At 40.2% G+C, this 22,299-nt stretch overlaps 1 protein-coding gene across 1 annotated transcript; it reads right to left on the reverse strand.

The window, feature by feature from the left end:
- Positions 1 to 55: 55 nt before the first annotated feature.
- gnl2 (G protein nucleolar 2) lies at positions 56 to 11,382 on the reverse strand. The gene is made up of 16 exons (XM_010731644.3): positions 11,137 to 11,382; positions 10,146 to 10,230; positions 9,970 to 10,064; positions 7,633 to 7,772; positions 6,008 to 6,192; positions 5,857 to 5,923; positions 5,610 to 5,768; positions 5,379 to 5,492; positions 3,900 to 4,028; positions 3,017 to 3,121; positions 2,481 to 2,639; positions 2,030 to 2,137; positions 1,472 to 1,947; positions 993 to 1,081; positions 673 to 749; positions 56 to 510 (listed from the first exon to the last, which is right to left on the reverse strand). The coding sequence occupies exons 1-16, from the start codon at positions 11,198 to 11,200 to the stop codon at positions 367 to 369; spliced, it is 2,196 nt and encodes a 731-aa protein (XP_010729946.1). The 5' UTR covers positions 11,201 to 11,382; the 3' UTR covers positions 56 to 366.
- Positions 11,383 to 22,299: the final 10,917 nt, after the last annotated feature.

Genomic DNA, 22,299 nt, shown 5'->3' on the forward strand with positions numbered 1-22,299 from the left:
AATTTTACGAATTTTCTGTTTTGTTTCCATATGAAATCAATTTCTGTAATCTGTGTAAGGCTGTAATTAGCAAATGTTTTTTTTTATTGTTTAACAGCATGACAAGTACAGTTTGAACAATTACTGTACATTTCTCTTGAACATCAAGAGAGCATTACACCTGTAAATGATGAATGAAATGTCATTCAAAAACAGTTCTGGGTTGATAAGGCATGGTCAAGATAAGGCATCAAGTGGCCACTCAACAAACCATTTAACACTTCTTTAGCATTCCACCTTTTTTTGTCGACTCCACTTATCCAATAAAACCCTTTTGCCTATTTTAAATTAAGTTTTATTATATGTGTTATGCTTTACAGCTGCAGACTAGTGCTTTGATCGTTTGGCCCTGTGGCCTTCTGTAGCTGATGCTGGGGTCTTTCTGTTCTTGTTCTTGTTTTTCACATTGTGCGTTTCGTAATAGCGTACACCAACTTTCTTCGCCTTCTGAGCACGGTCCATGGCTCTTCTCTGTAGAGAGGAACAAAGAGAAAAAAATCTTCGGTTAAAAAAAAAGCCCAGAGCCTTTTTCATCTCCATTCCTGATACATCAGTAAGAGGAATTACACATTAATCTAACGTGTCTACTAAGAAGGATCTGTTTGACGTCAAGAAAAAACAAACACTGCATACCTGTTTAGACGTCAGTCTGCTCGCCTGTGTGGACTCGTCCTCCTCAGTTTTCCTCTTCTTGCCCCTCTGGTTTGCAGCTGAATTCAAACAAAGATTTGATGTCAGCACCTGGCTGGATCTCAATGTCAACCTGACTTAACTCATTTACGTATTTGCGTCTCAAACACGGGAAATATATCATACCAGTAAGACAACATGCTTGTGTGTTTATTTTGTTCAGAGGAACTGTGTGAGATTTAGAAACCATTCATGATTTTCTTCCAAAAATAATTTCCACTTTTAGCACCATACAGTCATGGCAGACATGTTTGAATGACTACCTTTTTTCTGTGCTTGCTTAGCCGCTGCTGCTGCCGCTTGTTTAGTCTTGATGTCTGTGAGTGCTTTGTCAGAAAGCGCCTTGGGTATCCTGTCCAAAGAAGAAAGAAACTTAAATCATTACCCAACCAAGCAAACATTTCACTCCTGTCGGGATCGGCTGAAATGGACAGTAATCATATTAGGCTCAGAGTAACTACATAACCACTATCCACTGTTCTTGAGCGTGTGGGTTTAAATTCAACAAGAGGAGATGGAGATTTAAGAAAACAATGTCATGCAAAGTTATGGAAAAAGACCACTAATCAGATCAAACTGATGACTGCTGGTTCTGCAGAACTTAAAGGCTGGTTAGCATGGACCGCCTAAAATGCACGGCATCTCTGACAAATTTATGTTACTTTATTGGGTAAAATGATGAGAATACACAAAACAAAAGGAAAAAAAAATGTGAGTGAGGTTTGGGTGAGAGAAAACGAACCGGATTGCAGAGAAGCGTTTGGATTTGGCCCGGTCTAGGAACTGCTTGTACTTGGAGATCTTCTCATCCAGCTCACGAATCACCTCGCGCGAACTCTTGCTGTTGTTTGCCTTGCCAGTCTGTGCAGTCATGGGTTCAGATTCCTCAGTTTCTCCATCGGCTGGTTCAACACTGGTCCCGTCTTCCTCTCCGCCCTCTCCACCTTCCTCTTCTTCGCTCTCTTCCTCGCCATCGGAGCCCGAGAAGTCAGACATGTCTAGGTCAGGCATCTCCACAGGAACCAAGTCTTCCTCATTGAACTCAGGTGCCACATAGATCTTGCCAAAGTTCTGTCGCACATTAGCCAGAATCTTCTGGACCTGCTCCTTCTTTCTCTGCTGCTGTTCCTCTGAGATGGCATCCGGATTGTCTGCCTGTTCCTCCTGCGCGTTCTCCACCACCTCTGAAGGTCCTTCAACTGCCGATGGCTGCTTCTCCTAGAAAAGTTAAAGTAAAAAAGAAATGTTGAGCACATAGGGCACAGGTCGGTTCAGAAAGTAATTTAAGAAAAACTCTAACCTCTTGATCCCCTTCAGGTCCAGGGGGTTTTACAAAGAAGGGGATGCGTCCTCTCTGCCAGTCATTCAACACCATTTTAGAGACTGTGGAGAGATCTGGTTCACCACCCTGTACAGCATCAAAAATATCGATTTAGATTTAAAACTAGTGGTTAGTATGGACTTATTTAACTTTAACAATAAGCAGAAAATAAATCAGATGTATTACTTAAGTTTTGCGTTTGCACTCCATAAAATAGACAATTAACATACTGCGGTCTGAAGAACAAACAGATGCTTTAACTGAAATTACTCAAACCAACAACATTTTGTTGGGTAACCATATTTGCTGCTTGTGAGAAACTCTATAGCACATTGTTATGAAATGAATATATAAATAAAATTAAAACTCGAGGCACGTAGTTTTCGGAACAGCCTGTTAAGCAAAAACATGAAAAATGGAACATTCAGACCTTCAGAAGTTTCCCAGTGCGAAATGCCAGCTTCTCAAGAAAGTCTTCAGCAGAGTTCCAAGTGGGGATGCGGTAGGTTTTCTGAATATATTCTGGCTTGGCCCGCTCCAGTACTGCCCCAATGTGCTCCTCTGGGTTCCTGATCTTCTCTACTTGAACCTTTGTGAGGAAGGAGAGGAAAAGCAGCGTAAAATTGAGATACAAAGCTGCAACCTTTCAGTTACAGGGACTGCGTGCACGTTAAACCTAGGATCGTGGAAAAAAGGATCCGGGTGATTAGAATCAGAGCTGGTGGAGGCATTTTTTTAAACACCTGAGTATTAGCAACAGGAATCCACTTCCAACTCTTAGTTCAGCTCACTCCAAGTACTCAAGCTGTTAAAAGGAGTTGGTGGATTAACTGGGACATTGTTTCTGGAAAGACATATTGAGGAGGAAGACAAATGCAATTTCATTCATTCGTATTGCAGGTGGAAGCAGATGTAAGAGGGGCAAAACTTTAGTACATAAAACGGAAAAATGAAAACGAGACTTACCACTCCCTTTAAGACAATATCAGATTCACTGTCTTCTGAAGGGTAGACAACACCGGGACAGTCAATGAGGAAGATACGCCTCATCAAAGTGATGTACTGCCACACCTAAAAAAACAGAAGGACGTTTCAAAAATATTTTCTGAAAAATATTTGGCAGAACAAAGACTGCTCTTAACCTGGCTAAGAACTGTTTTAACAGCTTCTTTTCCTTCTCATGGCACAAACAACCCCTCCTTTCTATGACTGGTTCAGACAGAAGCACCGCATTGCAACTTTTCACACAAACATAACCGCATGTAACCGGAGCGCTGGCAGCAGACCCATCAGATTAACTGGATACAAGGTGTGCAAAAATTTACCCTCTTTCGTGGTCCAAGTTCACAGCTTTATAGCAAGCACGGAAAAAAGGTACAATGTTTTCCCTTTCCTTCCCCTTGACCCTGCTTTGGACATTGGGGTTTTCAGACCGTTGTTCATTTCCAAACAGGATAAACAGCCCAAGAGAGAGGAAATTAAAAAGATAAAAATGGATGTTGTTCTTTCTCTTGGCCCAGCCTCCACTTAAGACTTTCGGTTATATGGTTAAGAACACAGAGCTGACTACTTCTGTTGTTGCAGCTATCAACAATTACCAGGTTAAGAAGAGAAACATGCATGTTTTCACCTCACGTCACCTCCCCACTGAATCAAAGCTCCTTTCTTCTTTTCCTTCCTCTCATTTAGGTACTACTGTTCTGATCTTTTCCTTTCATAGTTTATATTCTTGGCCTTTACGCTGCATGTAGTGTAAACGTAAACCAATATATGTAAACCTTCAGAGTTCAGATTCATAATTTGTGGTATACAGTGTGTTTGCAAGGTTGAGATGACACTTGAACCGTACCTTTGTTTCTCCGGCAAGGGGTGCCACATTGCAGACCTTCTTAGACCGCAGTGTGTTGATGACTGAGCTCTTTCCCACATTAGGGTAGCCAATGAAACCCACACTTATCTGTTTCTTGTCTGTGTGGAGCTGTGGGAGGCAAAAAAATAAAGTCAGAGTGTTTTGTTTCCTAAACAACAGCCTCAGTCTGTCCACAGTTCATGGAGGTAATTTCAGATGAGGCTCGGTTGCCATTAGCTATAAAAAAAAAAAAAGTGAACTTGTCATCACTCCAGGACTATAATGTAGTTTGTTCAAAACACATACCAATTGATATCTTTAAAAGGATTTTTTTTTTACGTAAACAAGACATTCACGAACATGTAAAACCTTTTAAAAACGAGCGATATATCTATCTTTCCATTTTGTCCCGGAGGTAAACTGTGAGGGCTGTTTTGGAACACGTTTTTTCACCTCGTTATCTCCAGACTTTTCGGTGAATGTGGTCCAACAGAGAAAGAAAAAACATTTACAAGTGTCTTTCTCATAAAAGCCTCTTTAAATCATGATATTAAATCTAACAAGAACATTCCATTTGAATATGAAAATCTTTAACCTTTCGCAATCACGCTCTATTTCCACAGCTACTATGCAACATTGCATGTTTAGGGGTGGGTGATAAAAAAAAAAAAAAAATCACGTGTATCCACATGAAATATACTGAAATACAAAATCTTTTATCACAGTAAAGGTCATATGTCATGACATAATAACACACATAGAATGTCTAAAAGGAATCCAATGGATTAAAGATGTGACAAATCAAGGTCAATTGACAAACCTTCGATATGACATAAAAACACACTGCTTAACCTGTCCTTGTTTATATTTATACGTAAAAGGTACAAAATCAGTTTTAACAGAAACATTTATTTTACAGAGCAGCTTGGATTGCTCTAATCTTGTAAACTTTATATATAATAGGGCATCTGTGGCTTGGAAGTAGAGCGGGTCGTCCTCTAATTAGATGATTGGCGAAGTGTCCTTGGGCAAGATACTGAACCCCAAATTGTTCCCGATGTGCATCGGTGTGTGAATGCGTGTGAATGGTTAGCTCCTAAAGCTGATGAGCAGTTGGCACCTTGTCTGGCAGCTAATGCCATCAGTGTGTGAATGGGTGAATGAGATATTAGTGTAAAAAGCGCTTTGAGTGGTCAGAAGACTAGAGAGGCGCTATATAAATACAGTCCATTTACCAAATTTTAACAAAGAATATAAGAACATATTAACATGGCTTACTTACTTACTTTTGGAATGAGGGAAGTAATGAGGACTATAGACAACTAAAACCTAATCACTAACTTACTTAAATAGTTCTGTTTCAAATAAAACAACTCCACATTCTGGATAAATAACTATAAAGCGGTGGTATCTGTGGTTGTTAGCGGATCATTCAACAGTCTAGGCTCATTATATTTAAGATTCGAGGTATGTGCTTACCTTGCCAAACTGCCTGAGTAGTTGGATGAGGGAGCCCTTACCAAACGAGTTGGTGAGGCTGGCATGGAACGCCAGAGTGGGGTACTCCTGAGACAAAACAGCTACCCACCGTTTCTGGTTCAAATCGAGTGGAGACAAATAAGTCAGTCACACGGTACTATAAAGAAGCCAGACACAAATCACTTCCAGGCAAACTGGGAACCATTGATGAGAACGTTTTGAATTTCTTACCGTGACCCAGGTTGGAATGAGGTCACATTTGTTTAGAACAAAGATCAGATGTTTCCAGGATTTCTCCTTCTTCATGTATGCCTCTATGCTCTTCGATCGTGTTCCCATGGGATCGCGGGCATCCAGCACTTGGATGACGACGTCAGATGAGTCGATCACCTATTATAACAACAGAACAGTCAGGAATGTGGAATGACCTCGTAACTTCAGTCTTCTTACTCATTAACATAACGCAGAGAAACAATACCTTGTACAGTTCTCCCCAGATCCTCTTGGACTGACCCTTTTTGAAGATTTCCTCACGGACTTCCTCCCTGTTGCAAAATGAGAATTACAAATTTAGTTCTACTTGAAGATATTCAAAAGCCTCTTGTACAGGGACTGTAGAGTGGACCTACCGGACCCCTGTGTCTTCAGTCACCAGGTCTTTGTCTTTGTCTGCATCGTAGCTCTGGGATGAGGCCTCGGCTTGTTCTAGGAGGTCCTTTACATCCCCCACCATGAGACTGGGCCTCTTCCTCTGAGCCTTGGGCCCAAATGTGGTCTCAAAACCCTCCGTGTCTAGAATGTGCACCTTGGAGTTCTGCAGGTGTAAAAACAGAAGGAAATAGATTAGACGTACAGCTCGGACAAGGTCTTTCATTCAGGTTTTTAACCGAACCCTTCCCTAAAACAACTGCACAGTGTACAATCAGCCTGGAGTAGGCCTACATTCAAATAAATACGATATTCTTTAACAACTAAATAGCTCTGCTATTAATATACAGACTGCATTACATGTGTCATTGTATCATGAGGTCATCGTTTCAACTGCAACATGATTTTCTAAAATGAGGTGGCAGGTTACAGTTGGGTTGACTGCTGTAACCTGTAACTGCTGAAGCACTAAAAACAGATGGGAAATGTTTTTTTCAGATGATTTCTGATAGAGTCAAAGTGTCCTTCCAGACTTTTCAGACAGAATCACAGAACAAATGCAAACAGTAAACAGAAGACCCAAACATCCAACATCTAAGCCAATGAAGGAGCCAAGACCGTGCCAAGGCTGATTAAATGTTCCGATGATCTTAAAGCACAAGCCATACTTCTATTGCAACACTACCATGAGTGGTGGTGGGAGGGGACGAACTATTTACAGGGTTTGTCAGAAACAATGTCGGTTATGGCTTCAGGTTGCCAAGATCTTCTACAGGGCTCCACCGGTTCTTTGAAAAAGCATTTCCACCCCTACTGAACCACAAACTCTGGTTTAATTCATCTTCCTTTTGGAAGAGTTGCGATTGAAGAACTTTTTTTTTTTTCTTACTTGCCAAGTGTTTCATCAAAAACATCAAGGTCATGAAATGGCTATAAGCCCGGTAACAGATGAGAATGTTATCATTAAGAGTGAAATATAAAGCTCCGCATTAGCATAAATGTTACACTGACACGAACCCTGCTGATTACAAGAACGCAACTGGATTGAAATGAGTCAATCAATAATTAGACGGATGTAAAATAATAGCAGTATCTTTAGCTGCTTCAAACTCTGAGGCAGGTTTTAATTGTATGAGGGATCACAGTGTATAGCAACAATGATTTAAAAAAAGAGAGAGTGAAACAGACCCAGTGATCGACTGAAAAAGAACAAGAAGAACTGGAGTTATTTGGAACTGGGTTGGTTATGGAGTGGGAAAGTTAAAAGCCTGGCACATTACAACTCTCCCATGACAAGCACAGAGCCAGGACACTCAGGCTAACTATGTTGCAAAGTAAGAATTGAAAGAATATTAAAATCAGGCTCATGTTCATCTCACCTCATAAAGTCCTATTAAAAAAAGCTACAGAGGACAACAGTGGTATGATTCTCATCTGAATCACCTAATATAAAGCAGGCAAACATGTCTAGAGGTTTATACACCCCGTATAATAAAATGGATAAAAATGTGCTAATTCACTCTAATGATAAACATCCGCTTTAAAGAGGGGGAAAACAGAAATGATTTTTCGTCTATACTTTGATGTGTATACCCTTTATACTTACATGGGCTTTGACTCTATCATGCAAGAGGGACATTGGGAGTTTGCTTTGTCTCATCACCACACGATACGGATCCTTCTGTACTGCTCCCATCTCCTCTTGGAACTTCTGAAGGGAGGACTGCTTGATCACACGGGTGTTTGCTGAAATGCAGAACATGTAGATGCAAAGTGTGACCCGTTTGGTTTAGACATTCAGAACCCCCCTTGTCTTATTAGTTTCCCAATTTCCCCCCCTCACACTCACTGATGAGTTATGTCAGCGATTCTCAAAATTGTTCACGTGTAAGAAAAGTATAAATACTTGATGATTCAAAATTCACAGTGTACAAACACAACAGGGCATGTTTTTCATTTCCCCTGGAAGCGTTCCTGAAATACAGTCTAATCCAGGTCGTCGGCCCTTTTGCTGAATCGTTGCACTAGGCCATCGTTCTATCGTTCGTTCTCTTTTGTGTTCTTCCAACAGAAAATAGAGAAAACTGGTGAGCCATGCTGATCTGGTAATCTTGACACCAAACCATCTGAGAAGTAATGCCAGCATGCATTTTTGGCACCATATTTGACGCCATGGGTTGTAGAGGCTAGGCCTGTGGCGATGAAGGAATTTCCCCTGAGGTGATATTGTTTTTTGGGGGTTTTTTTTGCAAATTACTTCGTAAAGGGCTCAGTGGGATAATGTTTCATCTTAGTACAATGGTTTAGCTGAGTATCAGCTTGTACTAATCACCTGCGAACTCGCTTCTCCTGCGTCTGCAGGTTTTTCACTTTAATGGGTGACCCACAAAGAACAATTTGGTGGTAACTCACTCGATAAACCGAAATGCTGGCTAGTGCGAGCGAGGCAGAGGCTCTGTGACTTGTTCTCATGTGGTATTGTAATCCCGGGAAAAATTCATATCTGATCGTGGGGAACTTTTGTGTTTGCAATTCTGTTAAACGAGGGATATTAAGTAGCAGAATCCTGACGGGTCTCTTCAGCCTTTCCCATCATAAAAAAAAGAAAGGCTGAACATAACACGTCATGACGTGACGTCACGTTGGTTGTGGTGGCAGCTTGCCGTCCCCTGTAGTTGGCTTGTCAGGTGAAACTAATGAACAACGTCAATTCTGCAACATATTCTAGGATTAGGTTACGTAGGTTGCATTTGAATAAATGAAAAGTCACATTTGTTCAAACTTTTCAGCCTTCCCATAGATAATCAGATCCTGTTTTGCACCACATCTACAGAACTCTTGTAAGTATGGAGTAATATATCTGTTGTATCTAGAGTTGTCACAATACTAAAATGAGTAACCACGATACTATACCAGACAAAGTATCGCGGTTCCGGGTATTATCGTGATACTGCTGCCTTTTTTTATTATTATTATTTTTATAAACTGCAATGTATTTGTACAAGTTGAAACAACAACGTTTGTTTTTTAAGCAAAATTAGTGTTGCCACTGACGAAGACGCCACGACTCGCTGCTTGGGCCCGGTGCTTCTGCCATGGTGAGTGTGTTGTCTCGTGTCTGGGCGAGACAGAACAGCTTGTTGTTTGTTTGAGCGAGTTTCTATCGACGTGGAGCTGTCTTCATGGAGTTTGTTTGCCGGCAGAAACACACGAACAGCCAATCAGCTAACAGACAGGCGGACCCAGCGTGCGGATCATATCCCTGGACGTCACCAGTAACAGGCAAACAGCCAATCATTCAGCAGCTGTGTAGTTTGGTTGCGGTTCCATGTTGGTTTGTTTACAAAGGAGTAGCATGCAGTGAAAAGCCAGGAGGAGAGTAGAGGCGGCCGCTATGTAGCGGAGACTGGCACCGGTAGTATAGTAATCCACGGTAGTACCGCCGTGTAAAATTTCTAGTATAGTAGCGACGGTTATGATTTGGCACCACGGGGTACCGTGTATACCGTGGGTATCGTGCAACTCTAGTTGTATCATCATACTTAAGTCAATGGCTGTGATGCATTAAACACATTCATAAAATCCATTATTTGTAACCGCTTATCCTCATTAGGGTCACGGTGGGGCTCGAGCCTATCCCAGCTGACTTTGGACAAGAGGTGGGGGGTACACCCTGGCAAAAGTCGCCAGCTCATCACAGGGCACATAGAGACTGGAAGTCGGAGTACCCGGGGAGAACATGCAAACTCTACATTGAAAGCTCCCTCTTGCTGTGAGGTGACAGTACTAACCACTGCACCGTACCATCTGCACCTCCCAGAGTTGTTGTTGTTGTTGCTCCTGTTCTTGAAAGTGTGTGGGAGTATTTTAGCTTTCTCTACAAAAGACAATATGCTGACAACTATAACACAGACAACATATACAAAAAGGTCGGCGAACTTACCAAACCACTTGATGTTTGGTTCAACTCTGGCGACAGTACCCGGAGCCACCGTGGACTGGAACTGCAAAGGTTTGATGACTTTTCCACGGTCATTACTAGGAACAAGAAGATCAGCGTGAACATACCCTGCTTATTATATTTCAAATCAGCCAATCGGTGCCTCGCACATCACTTACCATCTCTGCTTTTGTCTGTACATATTCAGACGCTTAATAGTGGCTCGGTCCCTCATGTTGTTCCCACCAGCACCTTTGGGTCGATCTGTGAAACACATGCTCAGTTACTTTAATGATTCATATAATCAACACCACACACCTCTTATAATAAGTGCTGCTTTGATAGACATGTTTTAGAACCAATTAATAGAAGCAACTCATCCCAGACTTTAGGAAATAGTTAGTTTAAACCTTTAAAGTTGAATGCAGGGTTCCCACACCTTTTTCATGAACAAATTCAAGCACTTTTCAAGCACCTTCAAGCACCAGTTTTTCCATTTTTCCAGCACCTTTAAATAGGTAGCCTACTAGTTGTGTTTGCCATGATGGTCATGGGAAGCGCAGCGGTGCCACTGTATGGCATAATAATATGGGTCTAATTAGCATTATTTCATATGGTGGTAGATTGACTGTTTTGATTTTTAACTAATTGTGAATTGGCTTGTATTCTCAGCTTGTGAGCGGTGTAGTGTGTAACTACCATAACAGTGACAAATAGACATCACACAAATTTCAAGCATTTTCAAGCACTTCACAAAAAATTCAAGCATTTTCACAACCTTGAAAACACTGAATTGAAATTCAAGCATTTTCAAGGAATTCAAGCACCCGTGGGAACCCTGGTTATAATAAGTGCTGCTTTGATAGACATGTTTTATAACCAATTAATAGAAGCAACTGACCCCAGACTTTAGGAATAGTTAGTTTAAACCTTTAAAGTTGAATACCTGGGTGTCAAATTAAAAAAAAAGGCCTATCAGTGTTGTAGCAGTAAGGACAGCTACAAGCTCAGCTTGAGTTAAGTCACCCCACCGACACAATGCACTCTTAATGTCACTACTTAACTTTAATGCAAGCTGAAAAGAAAAACAACCCAGACACGTTTAATCCAGAGGATAACATCACCGGGCTGTAAACAAACACGGCGTGGCTAATGGAGGCTTTAGCTCACCAGGGTTGCTGCTGGACGACGACGGGTTTATGGAGCTTTTCCCCTTGAACTTAGGCTTCACCATTTTGACGGTTTATCAGGCAAAGCCTTCCCCGGATTAAAAAATAAAGAGAAACCACAGGAAGGTTTCTTAAAAAAGCTGAAGTTTAGCTGCTGGTTTCTCCCCGTCAGCGCTAAAACTGTACACCGTACACGTGTTGACACGGTGAGACAGGAAGGACGTCACAGGAGTGACCGACAGCGACAAGAGCCAATCAGAGAGCTCCTTTCATTGGCCTGAAGCTCCTTTTAAATTATGTGTCACAAATAAAATCAGAGAATTACATTTTATAAAAATACTACAGAACATATACCCATCTAAAACATCGATAACAAATGTAACTCGTTTATTTTATGGTTGCCCACATTTTGGAAAGAACTTGAGAATTATATATATTGTGTAAAACAAAACATAAAATCAGCATTATTACTTATTTTGAATACAAAGAAAAGAAACTATTATTGTCAATCTTTATATTCTATTAGGGAAATTTCACATCCATAAATGTAAATTTCAAGATTCATCACCATCATTTAAGCTATTTCTGATTGAAGTTGATTATTATTTTAAGTCTCTTAAGTTAGTTACTAATAAAACATGTCTATCTATAGTGAATATTCATGCAGATATTTTCAACCAGTAACCTGTCACAACACTTATAACTAGAACTAACTTTAAGTCTAAGTTCAAGTTTTATTTCTGCTTTTTTGTTTTCATGCTCTTTCTTTTTGATCCTTATTATATTATCATGTAACTATGCCGATGCTATGTTACTTTTGTACAATGTGAACTAGTATGACTGAATTTCTTATTTCTTTGTTTGTTCTTTCAATAAAGCTTGAAAAAAACAAAACAATCAGAGAGCTCCTGTTCACGGTAGGTAAAATATAGTGTATGCACGCACCCTAAGAGTAATTAATACAGTTTAAGTAATAAAGTATTTTAAATTGAGCATTGAGCATCTTTTCTTAAATTGATGTTTTATACAACCGTTTGTGTCGAATTAATTTAATTAAAAACAAAACAAACAAACAAACAAAAACAAGTCAAGCAACTGTCACAATAAAATCCAGACAGTTTGGTTGAAAAAAAACATACTTCAATAGTAATAATTCAACAGCAGTTAAAGCTCAATTGCTTCATGTAAATGTTAACTTGCTAACTCATTTTATTCCAGTAGAGGGTGCAACACAGTTTCTATTAGGGTTATTTTTCCATTGTGCCAACATACCTTGCTGAATATCCATGGCCTGCTATAGCCCTTCATTACCTGACTGGCTGTTGGTCCCGTCTGCAATTTGAAGTGAATAATAAGGTTTATGGGAGGAAAATGTGTTTTGCATGATAAAAGAGTTCAGGCTTAAATAAGCAAATAAATATAATTCTGGGCCGTGGCACGCATTTTAGAAAACTGAGGTCATGAGTCACTGCAGTTCACCCCAAAAAAAGTCTCTACAATGTTTTTAAATCTTCAGATTTTTTAATATTTTATTTCTAAATCCGCTTTTAATCATGTGTTTCCTTTTTTCTTTTTGACAAACATGAAGGCGTAAATGTTGATTCAAAGCACTCTCGACTTTTCAAGGAATTCTAGTGGGAAAATATTCATTATATTATTTTTGCCCTCCTAAAAATAAAGGACATGACCTTAGTGTCTTACAGATCTGTTTATGAATTTCAATAGTATAATCTAAGATATCAATGCACATAGCCAATTTTAAACAGGTAAAACAATTTTAATGCTGTTATTTTTAAGGATTTTTCAAAAGATTTGTTGCTGATTTGCAATAGAAAAAAAAAAAGAACAGGACGATATGATTTTCATTAACACAGAAATGATGCAGAAGGCCCAGTTGACACCAGAATACAGGCCAAGTTTGTCCGGTTGTGATGATGCTGCCTTCATAGTGTGTATGTTATGTTACACAAGTGTGGCTCGGTGCCAAGGTAGGCAAGTTCATAGAGACTCCGGTTTGGAGAGGCGCCATCCAGTATTCAGTTTATACAGCAGGGAGACCGAGGAATGTTCTCTGTTCATTTTCATACAGATGAAATTGGAACTGACTGCATCAGCAATCCACTGCAATAAATGATTTTTTAAATCAGAAAGTAGATTTTTTTCTCCCTCCTCCCTTCTTTAAGCTGAAATCCAAGCAGATGAAAATCCAAGCAGGACGAACAAAAAGGAGCTGTTTAGGTTCAATCTAAACATTTCTTCCATTTCGAAATCTAAAGTTACAATATAAAAGTCCATTGTACAAAGCATATTTATGCTGACGGTCAAAAGTATCAAATCCCTTCCATTTCAAACCAACTTCATTTGAACCCTAACTTGTTGAACTTGTTGTAACTGCGGACGGTTATTGTGGTTCCTTCTAAATTCTTGCCATCTTTACATCTAAATGTGACCATTTTTAATTCACTGCCTTAAACACATTCTTCTGGCTTGGCAAACCAATCACAGCACTTAGGTTCCCTTGTTGTGTCTTGAAGAGTTGCCTTTCTGTCTTTTTGCACCATGCTGAAATCCTTTAGCACTCTATAAATGATCATCCTTGCACGCAGTTCCTTCGAATCCAACACATCATCATAAAATGTGAGTGTTTTAAACCCTTTTTCTCAACACTGGTTGAATCACTTTGTAGCAAAAGACTGAAATCGGGATGACTATTTTATTGCTCAGAGGAAAGTTAAATCCCCCTCATAAAAGCCACCACCAGTTAATCTCTTCAATGAGAAGAAGCACTAAACATAGTTTACACTGTAAACTTTACAGTAGTCTCAGTTATTCTGTCATCAGAACGAATGTAGGGTATATTTTGTCTTTCCTCATGTCTGTATTTAGTGGTTGTGCCATTTTGCAGCTGCCGAACCGACACTTTGGCTGAACTTCATGTGACCTTGATTTGCATGAAAGTGTTTAGTTAGGCAAGAAGAAAACTTATTGATTGGTCAAGCATTGATCAAGGAATGAAACAGGACATGGAGATGGACCATCCATCTGCCATCAGGAGTGACCACAATTTATGATTGATGCCCACAGCAGTAGTTAAAACTTAAGCAAGGGTTACGGGTAATTTTAAACCAATAAACCTCATGGCAGGGTGTGTGTGTGTGCCATTTACACAAAAGGAGAAACTAATTTGCTTGTCAGTAAGTAGAAATCTAGTTATTTTAACAACATTATATCGTGTGGTTCAGCAATAGCACTTCTGTACCATTCAGGCAGGTTTATTGATTCTGTCTTTTCACACACACAGATCAGCTCTAATTAAACCACCACATTAAATAGCGGATTTAGCGAGCAGGTTTATATCACAGCACACAATTCTGTTATGCACTAGATTTTATAGACCAATATAACAGGGAAAGGTTTTAAAACAGAGGAGCTCCGTGTTTTTTGGCCTCCTAACAGGGTGCTGGAGCGAGAACACTTGACAGATGATGTGAAAATTTCCCCCATTGACTCTGCTCTTTGGTCTTCTAGCCGTGGAGCATGGCAGGTATAGATTGTTTATTTCTGTCTAACTATATGGAGTGCCAAGTCTTGAAGAAACAGCATCCATCTTTCAAGCAGATATTCATTCAGCTAATCAGTCTCCATAGTTTGTGAGTGACGGCTCAGGAGTTATATGGAGTGGGCCGTCCGCACTAGGACACCTGTGTTTAATAAGGCTATGACAGAACCTTGCAGATGGACAGATACGTCAGTCTCAGCATGTGTCTTAAAGACTCTATGTATTCAGCTATAGGGGTTCATTCCAACATTAAAAAAAGGCCGATGCGATGTCTGACACATTCTTTCAAAGTGATTAATGGTTTTAAAAGCATCAGAAGGAGATGACGTGTTTTAGCGTTAGAAGAGGCAATAGACCTACAATAACACATGCTTGAGTCATTAAGAAGTATTTTTACATGGTGTCGATTAACTCAGTTGGTAGAACATCCACCCCATGTACGAAGGCTCAGCAGTGGCCTAGGGTTCGAATCTGACCTGCGGCCCTTTGCTGCATGTCGTCCCCCATCTCTCTCTCCCCACGTTCCTGTCACTCTTCAGCCCAAAAAGGCCCAAAAATAAAGTATTTTAGATTTACTGAATGATTTCCCCCGTAAAACACATGTTTTTCCTATTAGATTCAATTCCGTTCAGTTGAAATAAAACTGTTCTTGTAAAAGAAAATTCCAAGAATTACAGAGAGGATGATAAAATGCAAAAAAAACCCAAAACAATAATAAACAATGCAACAATAAATTGGGTTTAAAAAGGGATATTTTTAAATGGAATCAATCTTACAACAGTAACAAATTTACAGCATGTTGTAAAACCACAGCATCTGAACAGTACAGAGTTTCATCACAAACAATCCAATTAAACTCTTTACTTCCTCAGAAAGCCTATGATACACTGGCAGGGATTATAAACATTTGCTTTTTTTTATTTTTTATCCCAACATCCCTGGTTCATTTAGTGAGAAATACCAGATGCAGAGGATTTCAGTAGGTAAAGATACTCAAGGTCTTTTTTTTTTTCCTAAAAAAAATAATAAATCTACATTACACATAATGTAAAAGGGGTTAATGTGACGGATGCTGCTGCACAAGTCAGTGGCAGTGCATTGAAGCTCCCCGTAACTGTTCATGTGAATGTGTGCATTTGTGGATAATATTTCAACCTGGCTCACTTGCTGAATCTCTGCTTTGAGTCAAATTTGGAACACCAGCTAGATGACGGAGCACAGCCTCCATCCGGCCTGACTAAACAAAAAGAGAAAAATTGACAAAGGCTTCAGGGTCGCTCCTCCTTATAGCCTCACTGTTGGGAGTGTTTGTAATAGAAAGTCAACATTTCTGCTGAGAGTGCTTCATGGCTTATCTGGAGGGCTACTGAAGTGCTGAAGGCTGATGGTCATGGCTCTGTCATTGGACATTTCATAAAGTAGAAGTCACAGAAATCACTGAGGCAAGAAGAATGTGATAATTTACGACACCAACAGGAGTTCCGTTTGAGTTGGAAAGAATACTGTAGATTAGAAAATAGTTTATTGTCTACTTTATCGTCTTGAAGGGTTGAAATTTTTCTTTGTTTGCACATGCTGAATTCTGCTATTCAAATGGTACACTAAAACACAACCCAGACAGGATACATTATAGCAGCTGGCAGCTTTGTGAGGCTGTAAGCACGATGGTGCTTTGCAATAAATGCTAATGTCAGCAGAGGCCTGATGACGACACAAGATTAATTATAATTAATCTTGAGGGAGGCATGCATGTCTGTACCAAATGTCATGGCAATCCATCCAGTAGTCATCAATACATCTCGCTAAACGCCAAAAATGACAACAAGTTGACGATCACCAATGTCATGATTCATCCTCTGGAAACCCTGAATGTAAGTACATTTATACATTTCACGGCAATCCATCTAATAGTAACCAAGTCTCGTCCGAAGTGGTGGACTAACTGATGAAAAGGCAGGCACTTCCATCCCTCGGGACTACACACTAAAGATTAAATCATAGCATCTAGTGAATAGTAAATACATCATATGACATAAACTTTGATGTCACAGCATCCCAGTGGAATTTCCCAGACATTAAATGCTCAACGCCCTAAATTTAGGTTCTGAAGACATTTGGAAATATTAGGGTCCTGATTACAAATCTCTTGTGTCCATGACGCCACTTTCTCCCACCTCAAAGCACCAAAGAGAGCAAAGAACTCCCGCCAGGAGCTCTTGTCATCAAGTAGCGCCCACACCTCATTTATATATAGAGATACTATTGCCAGTTTCAAGAGGGTTTAGACAGATTTAAAGTGAGAAGCATGAATCTTGAAACAAATGAAAAAAGAATCCTGGAAAAACCCAGCTGGAGATGAAATGATGGAATATGTTGTTTTTCAAGAGAGTATGTTTCACTAATGCATAATATCGTCTGTGTTTATTTTCACCAAACCTAAATCTTCCACTTATTTAGTTCACGGCTTGTCGTGGCCATAAATTTCACACCACATAAATCATTGCATAATCTGTTGGCAAGGATCTTTCGGAGGCGTTCTCAAAGCTCTTTAATGAATGGTGTTTATGACTGCTAATCTGTGGCATGTAAACCACCATTTGTGGTTGAGATAAGCCACAATAAGGTGAAAATGTATTTCACAGTGTGTTAGTGCAGTTTTCACTTATATTATAATCATGTGACATTCAGTTTTATTTGTAATACAAATATTGAAGCCGGAATATTTACTATTTTCTGATGTACTTCAACACAAAAATAAGTTAGAATTTATTTAGAACACAAGTCTGAGCTACCTCTGATGTTAGTAAAAAGCAAAAAACCTGTAGCAATCCCACTGCCAGGCCTCCAGGTGAAGGTAATAAATGAAAGTGGTTTATAGAAATATGTGGTTTTACAAGAAGTTGTTTGGTTACTTGAAACAATTTTTTTTTCCTTTTTGGTTAGTGTTTTGTCTGATAAGATGGATATCGCTTGAGAAACATGTGGTAACCATTACAGGGAAATCGGCCTAAAAGGTCTAAATAACCACCATTTGGAGAGATTTTAATGGAAGAACGTTAAGGGGCTCTATAACAGTAAAGCATAGCGCACAGCTGACCTAACAGAGAGACAAACTTGTGGCAGTTTCAATAGCAATGGAGCATCAACGAAGAGTTCTCCCAAGGCAGAGACACGAAAAGTTGAACCCTGTCTTTCTCCCTGGTGCCTAAAACAATCTTGTCTTTGTGTCCTGAAATGTCAAACAGAATGCACCAAGAAAGGCAAGGATGCAAGTTATCCCCTGGTATCTGACGGAACAATAAAATAATTACCTTCTGATAAGAAAATTATGTGTGTCAAGAGTTTCCCAGGAACTTAATACTAATGTCAAGTGAAATGCAAGAATGCTCCCCCACCCGCAATCTTGATGTACCAAACATTGGTTTCTGCTCAAGCACTTGTTCAAAGAAGCTGGCAGCAGGTCTGTCTCTAGTTCATCCAAGGCAAACACACTCCTCTCGCTCCAAAGTCCAAAGATGAGCTGCCATAGAGTTCAGGCCCCTCTTTGCACCATGTCTGTGCATCTGGTCTGCAGCACCAGCTTCACCTTGCCAACGCAGGCTGTTTGTGCACACACAGTTCGGACCTCTACTACACTTTGAGTGTCAGTAACTGGACTGTGGTGCAGCCATGATGTTAACTTGAAGGGTCAGCAAAAAATAAAAGTTGCATGGCAAGTTTCAGGGAAGTTGTGTGCCACAGGGCTTCTTGCCAACAATTTTCTCCACTTGAACTGAAATACTGTTCACCGGAGGTGGGCACCAACACCCCTCTCTCCTCTCTCTGCTTCTTTTTCTGTGCCTTGTCAAGGCAGCTTGTCTCTAACATTTATCTGCTGCCCTTTCAATTAGATAAGGACAACAGAGAAGCCTAGTTGGACAGAGGTCTGTGTCACCTCAAGGCTATGGTTGCCACTGCTGAGGTCATGCCATGAAAGGGAAATGGAACACTACTGTTTCCCCTGAGCACTCTGAAACACAAGTGATTACACTGACTGATCTGTCCAAGAAACCCTGGTTGGTGAGGATCAAAGGCAGCCCAGAGACCACCTGGAACTTCTCTTGGCAGTAGACTTGGCCTGCAGAGGGTTGAGAGGCTCTGGGAAAAGGCGCAGAAGGACTGTGGCTCTCGTTCCCATCTTGATCTTCGTGAGAACACAGGCTCTTTGAGTGAGGAACCTTCTTTGCTTCCAATTTGATTTTTTCTAAGCATTCAGTGTCACATTCAAATATAATATATCATTGGCTTTACTCTGCTACAATCTAAGTAGATGAGGGCTGAATGGAGTGGGATGCCATAGTCAAACAATTGGTCTCTTTCACCTTAGCATCCTGGCAGGTCTTCCTGGACCTCCATGAAAGCTGGATAAATTAGTTAAGACCTGGCACAGAAAGGACACAAGAAAGTCAGAGAAATCACACCCACATATCAAACCAATATCCCAAAGCTCACAAATGTCTAATTTAATAATTATAATAATATTAGAAATTATGTTCAAGGCTTTATACCCATATTTCATGCATTCATTTTTCTTGGTATTTTCCACATACAATCCATTTTACTACATGGTCAATTTACATATGATTTAATTGCATTTCATAAAGAATAATTGCATTTCAATATCTCTTCGCTCAACACTAAAAGCAATCTCACCTTAAGTGCATTAAATGCTGTGAAAGCAAAGAAATATGGAAAAACACTGCAAATCACAGAGGAATGTAACAAGAGTAAGTAAAATGTTGGACCATTTAGTTCCTAAATTCCTATCTATGGGCCAGTAGTGTGGTTTGGCGGACACATTACCCCTTTTTCTACTCTATGACAAACACACCCAAATGTGTACTCAGCGCAAGAGAAAAGACTAAATACATTCGGTGCTGAATCGTAGGGTGGGACTGTGTAAATGGTTGAGTTCAACTCTTCACATACAAGTTGCACATTGGTAGAAAAAAAGAGAGAGAAGGGAATGGGATACAAAAAAAAAAGCGGTCTGAAAATATGTGTACACACAAATTGACATCCCATGCATGCAGGCTATATTTTGTACAGATGGTATGCATAGTATTTACTTGACCATGACAAATCCATTAGCTGTGCTTTGTTAAAGTCATACCAAACTGTTAAACAACATATTGATTGTATCTTTTTGTGGTTTGATGTTTCCTTGGTCTGCGTGCTGGACAGTTGTCCTCAGCATTTTCTAAGAAAAGAAAAGAGTAGTAGCAAGTTTATTATCCTATAAGTGTTTCATAGTTGTATCCATCCACACAAACTCTCTGTGAAAGTTGCTAATTGTATTGTTTGTTTCTGTTTGCATTGCATTCATCCTTGGCAGAATGGTAGATAAGAACAAGGGTTACAGAACACCAGTGGAGGTAAATACGTAATATCATCACAAATTACCAATAGAAACGGATGTAAATTATTAATAGATGTTTGTTTCCACCAGGTCTGTGATCCATGTCCCACGTTATTCCGAGGTGTGACTGTTTCCCAACCGTGTGTCCTTGGCAAACAATACAGTGTCACCATGTTACCTTTAAAGGAGAGAGCAGCTTAGAATGAGACAAGACAAGCAAAGCAGTAAGGCTTTATTGGCGCACTTTTACATAGTTCGAAGACATGTTTACTAAAGTGCTGTCAAGGTCCTGCTAACCATGATGCTGTTGTTCTGGCTTCAAAGGTGATCATAAAAACCAAAATCATCCACTCAACGCACACCGTGTTTGTTAAAAGCGCTTCCTTTTTTTCCGTGATTCCACTGAAGTGACCCTTTCCCTTGTGGCCCCTTTTCCAGCTGATCAAATAACAAGATTCATTGGAGAGGGATGTATTCCCCCTTCCAGCACCCCCCAAAAAATACTCAGTACTCTTTGACCTTCTCCTGGTCTGCTTGGCCTTGTCTGCTAAGCACATACCACTTTACGAGAGGCTGGATTACAAATAGAATTCCAAATTTGGACTCAATAAAAAGAATAAAAAGGCGCTGTCAATACGCAGTGTTATGTGCATACGGTGAAGTTGGCAGAAAAAAGACAGATTAGTTTGCTTTCCGTCACTATGAGCATTACATGTTTGGTAAGGAAATGCTGACTAGGCTTTCTTTGTAGAGAGATAAGTGAGTGTATTGCTTTATGGATACACCAGGAATGAATGCAGTCAACAGAATCATTGTTGTAACTGAAATTTACACTTTGCCACAATGTAATTCTTTATGTCGGGGCACTAGATCTGCAGGGCTTGAGTTTATTTCAGAGTTTATATAGTTTGTGTTTCAGTTCAGCCTCCAGAGGCCAAAACCCCTCTGTTCTTCACAGTATGAGTGAGGAATTACATGCAATCTAAAACATTATAAACAAATTCTTGGCATGCTCGGCTTGGAGTATTGTCCACAAATATGCAAACATAATGATTTATACAGCCAAGGCCTCTGTACCTGAGGCCAGAAAGAAGTATTTGACACCCAGACAGATTAGCAAGACAAGTTTTTAAAGAGAAGGTCCTTAGGGGAAGATTAATTTGTGCCGTTCATAAAGCGAGAAATCTTTACTTGAATTTTAATGGACTGCTTTGGTCACCACGTTGAACTCCTTATAATAGTGGTCTGAATTTGTTCTGAAAATGATAAGCAGTTAGACTGCTGGCCCCCTGCCACGAGCTATATGAGATCTGAAATATTGGCTTTGACAGGGGAGTTAGGATAAAGAGCCAACCTGCGTCTGTCTCCAGGAGGAACTAAACCTGAGTCTGAAGGAATGTTCCAGACCATAGAGAGTTTCTGTGGTGCAGATCAGAACCCAGACGCGCAGACTATTGTGAAGGGATTATTAGTTCCCATGTAGTCCTTATGCTCTCTAACCCCCCTTTTCCTTCTCCACACTCGTCTTTGTGTCTGACTCTACTCCCTGGGTCCACTGAGCTGAGAAAATTAGGTTCTACTCTCTAAAGCTTCATGTCCATTAACTACATGACTCAGCATTTGTAGTCTTGGTTTGATGTGTCGGTTGGATCTAAAAAAAAAATGTCTTTCCATGATGTTGGCCTGAAGATGCTCGTTAGTGCCATAATTCTCAAGAACACTTTTGACCTCAGTTCTTTAGTTCTTTTACTGCCTTGCCCTTCCTCTCTAATGGTTCAGTTTGACCTGACCTCAAGAGAAAGGAATAATTTGCCATTGGCTGCAGTTTTGGCGCTGAGGCATCCCCAGCCAATCACAACACTCTCTCCATGGTGGGCCTGAGGACCTGTAAATTAGACAAGCTCCCCCAAATCCCCAGTTTTTTGATGAATTGACTGAAGTAATCTAATGGTGTTTTCTAACTGGGCAGGCAAAAACGGCAGATTTGGCATCACCCCGACTGTCTCGCTGTGCAGGGTCCCATAAATTTTGCGCTGAGTTTTGGTGTTACTGAGGTCGATCTGCCTTTCCCCTCACTCTGTCTGTCTGGAGGATGAGGAGAGATGAAGACACTCTGCTCGCTCCTGTGTTGTTTTGCACTGGGGTAATGTTGCATTGAACCGCTCCCAAATCCTGGGCCTGGTAGCCTATTTATGGGCTCTTTCATG

The sequence above is a fragment of the Larimichthys crocea genome, chromosome XIII, assembly GCF_000972845.2.
Source record: "Larimichthys crocea isolate SSNF chromosome XIII, L_crocea_2.0, whole genome shotgun sequence".
Lineage (NCBI taxonomy): Eukaryota > Metazoa > Chordata > Actinopteri > Sciaenidae > Larimichthys > Larimichthys crocea.

What these genes read in the sequence shown, in the direction of transcription:
- gnl2 (XM_010731644.3), bottom strand. Translation starts at nt 11,200, where the DNA reads ATGGTGAAGCCTAAGTTCAAGGGGAAAAGCTCCATAAACCCGTCGTCG. An exon ending in TACAGACAAAAGCAGAGATG is followed by an intron (nt 10,065 to 10,145) that starts GTAAGTGATGTG and finishes TCTTGTTCCTAG; the next exon opens with TAATGACCGTGGAAAAGTCA. An exon ending in AAACGCTTCTCTGCAATCCG is followed by an intron (nt 1,082 to 1,471) that starts GTTCGTTTTCTC and finishes TTCTTTGGACAG; the next exon opens with GATACCCAAGGCGCTTTCTG.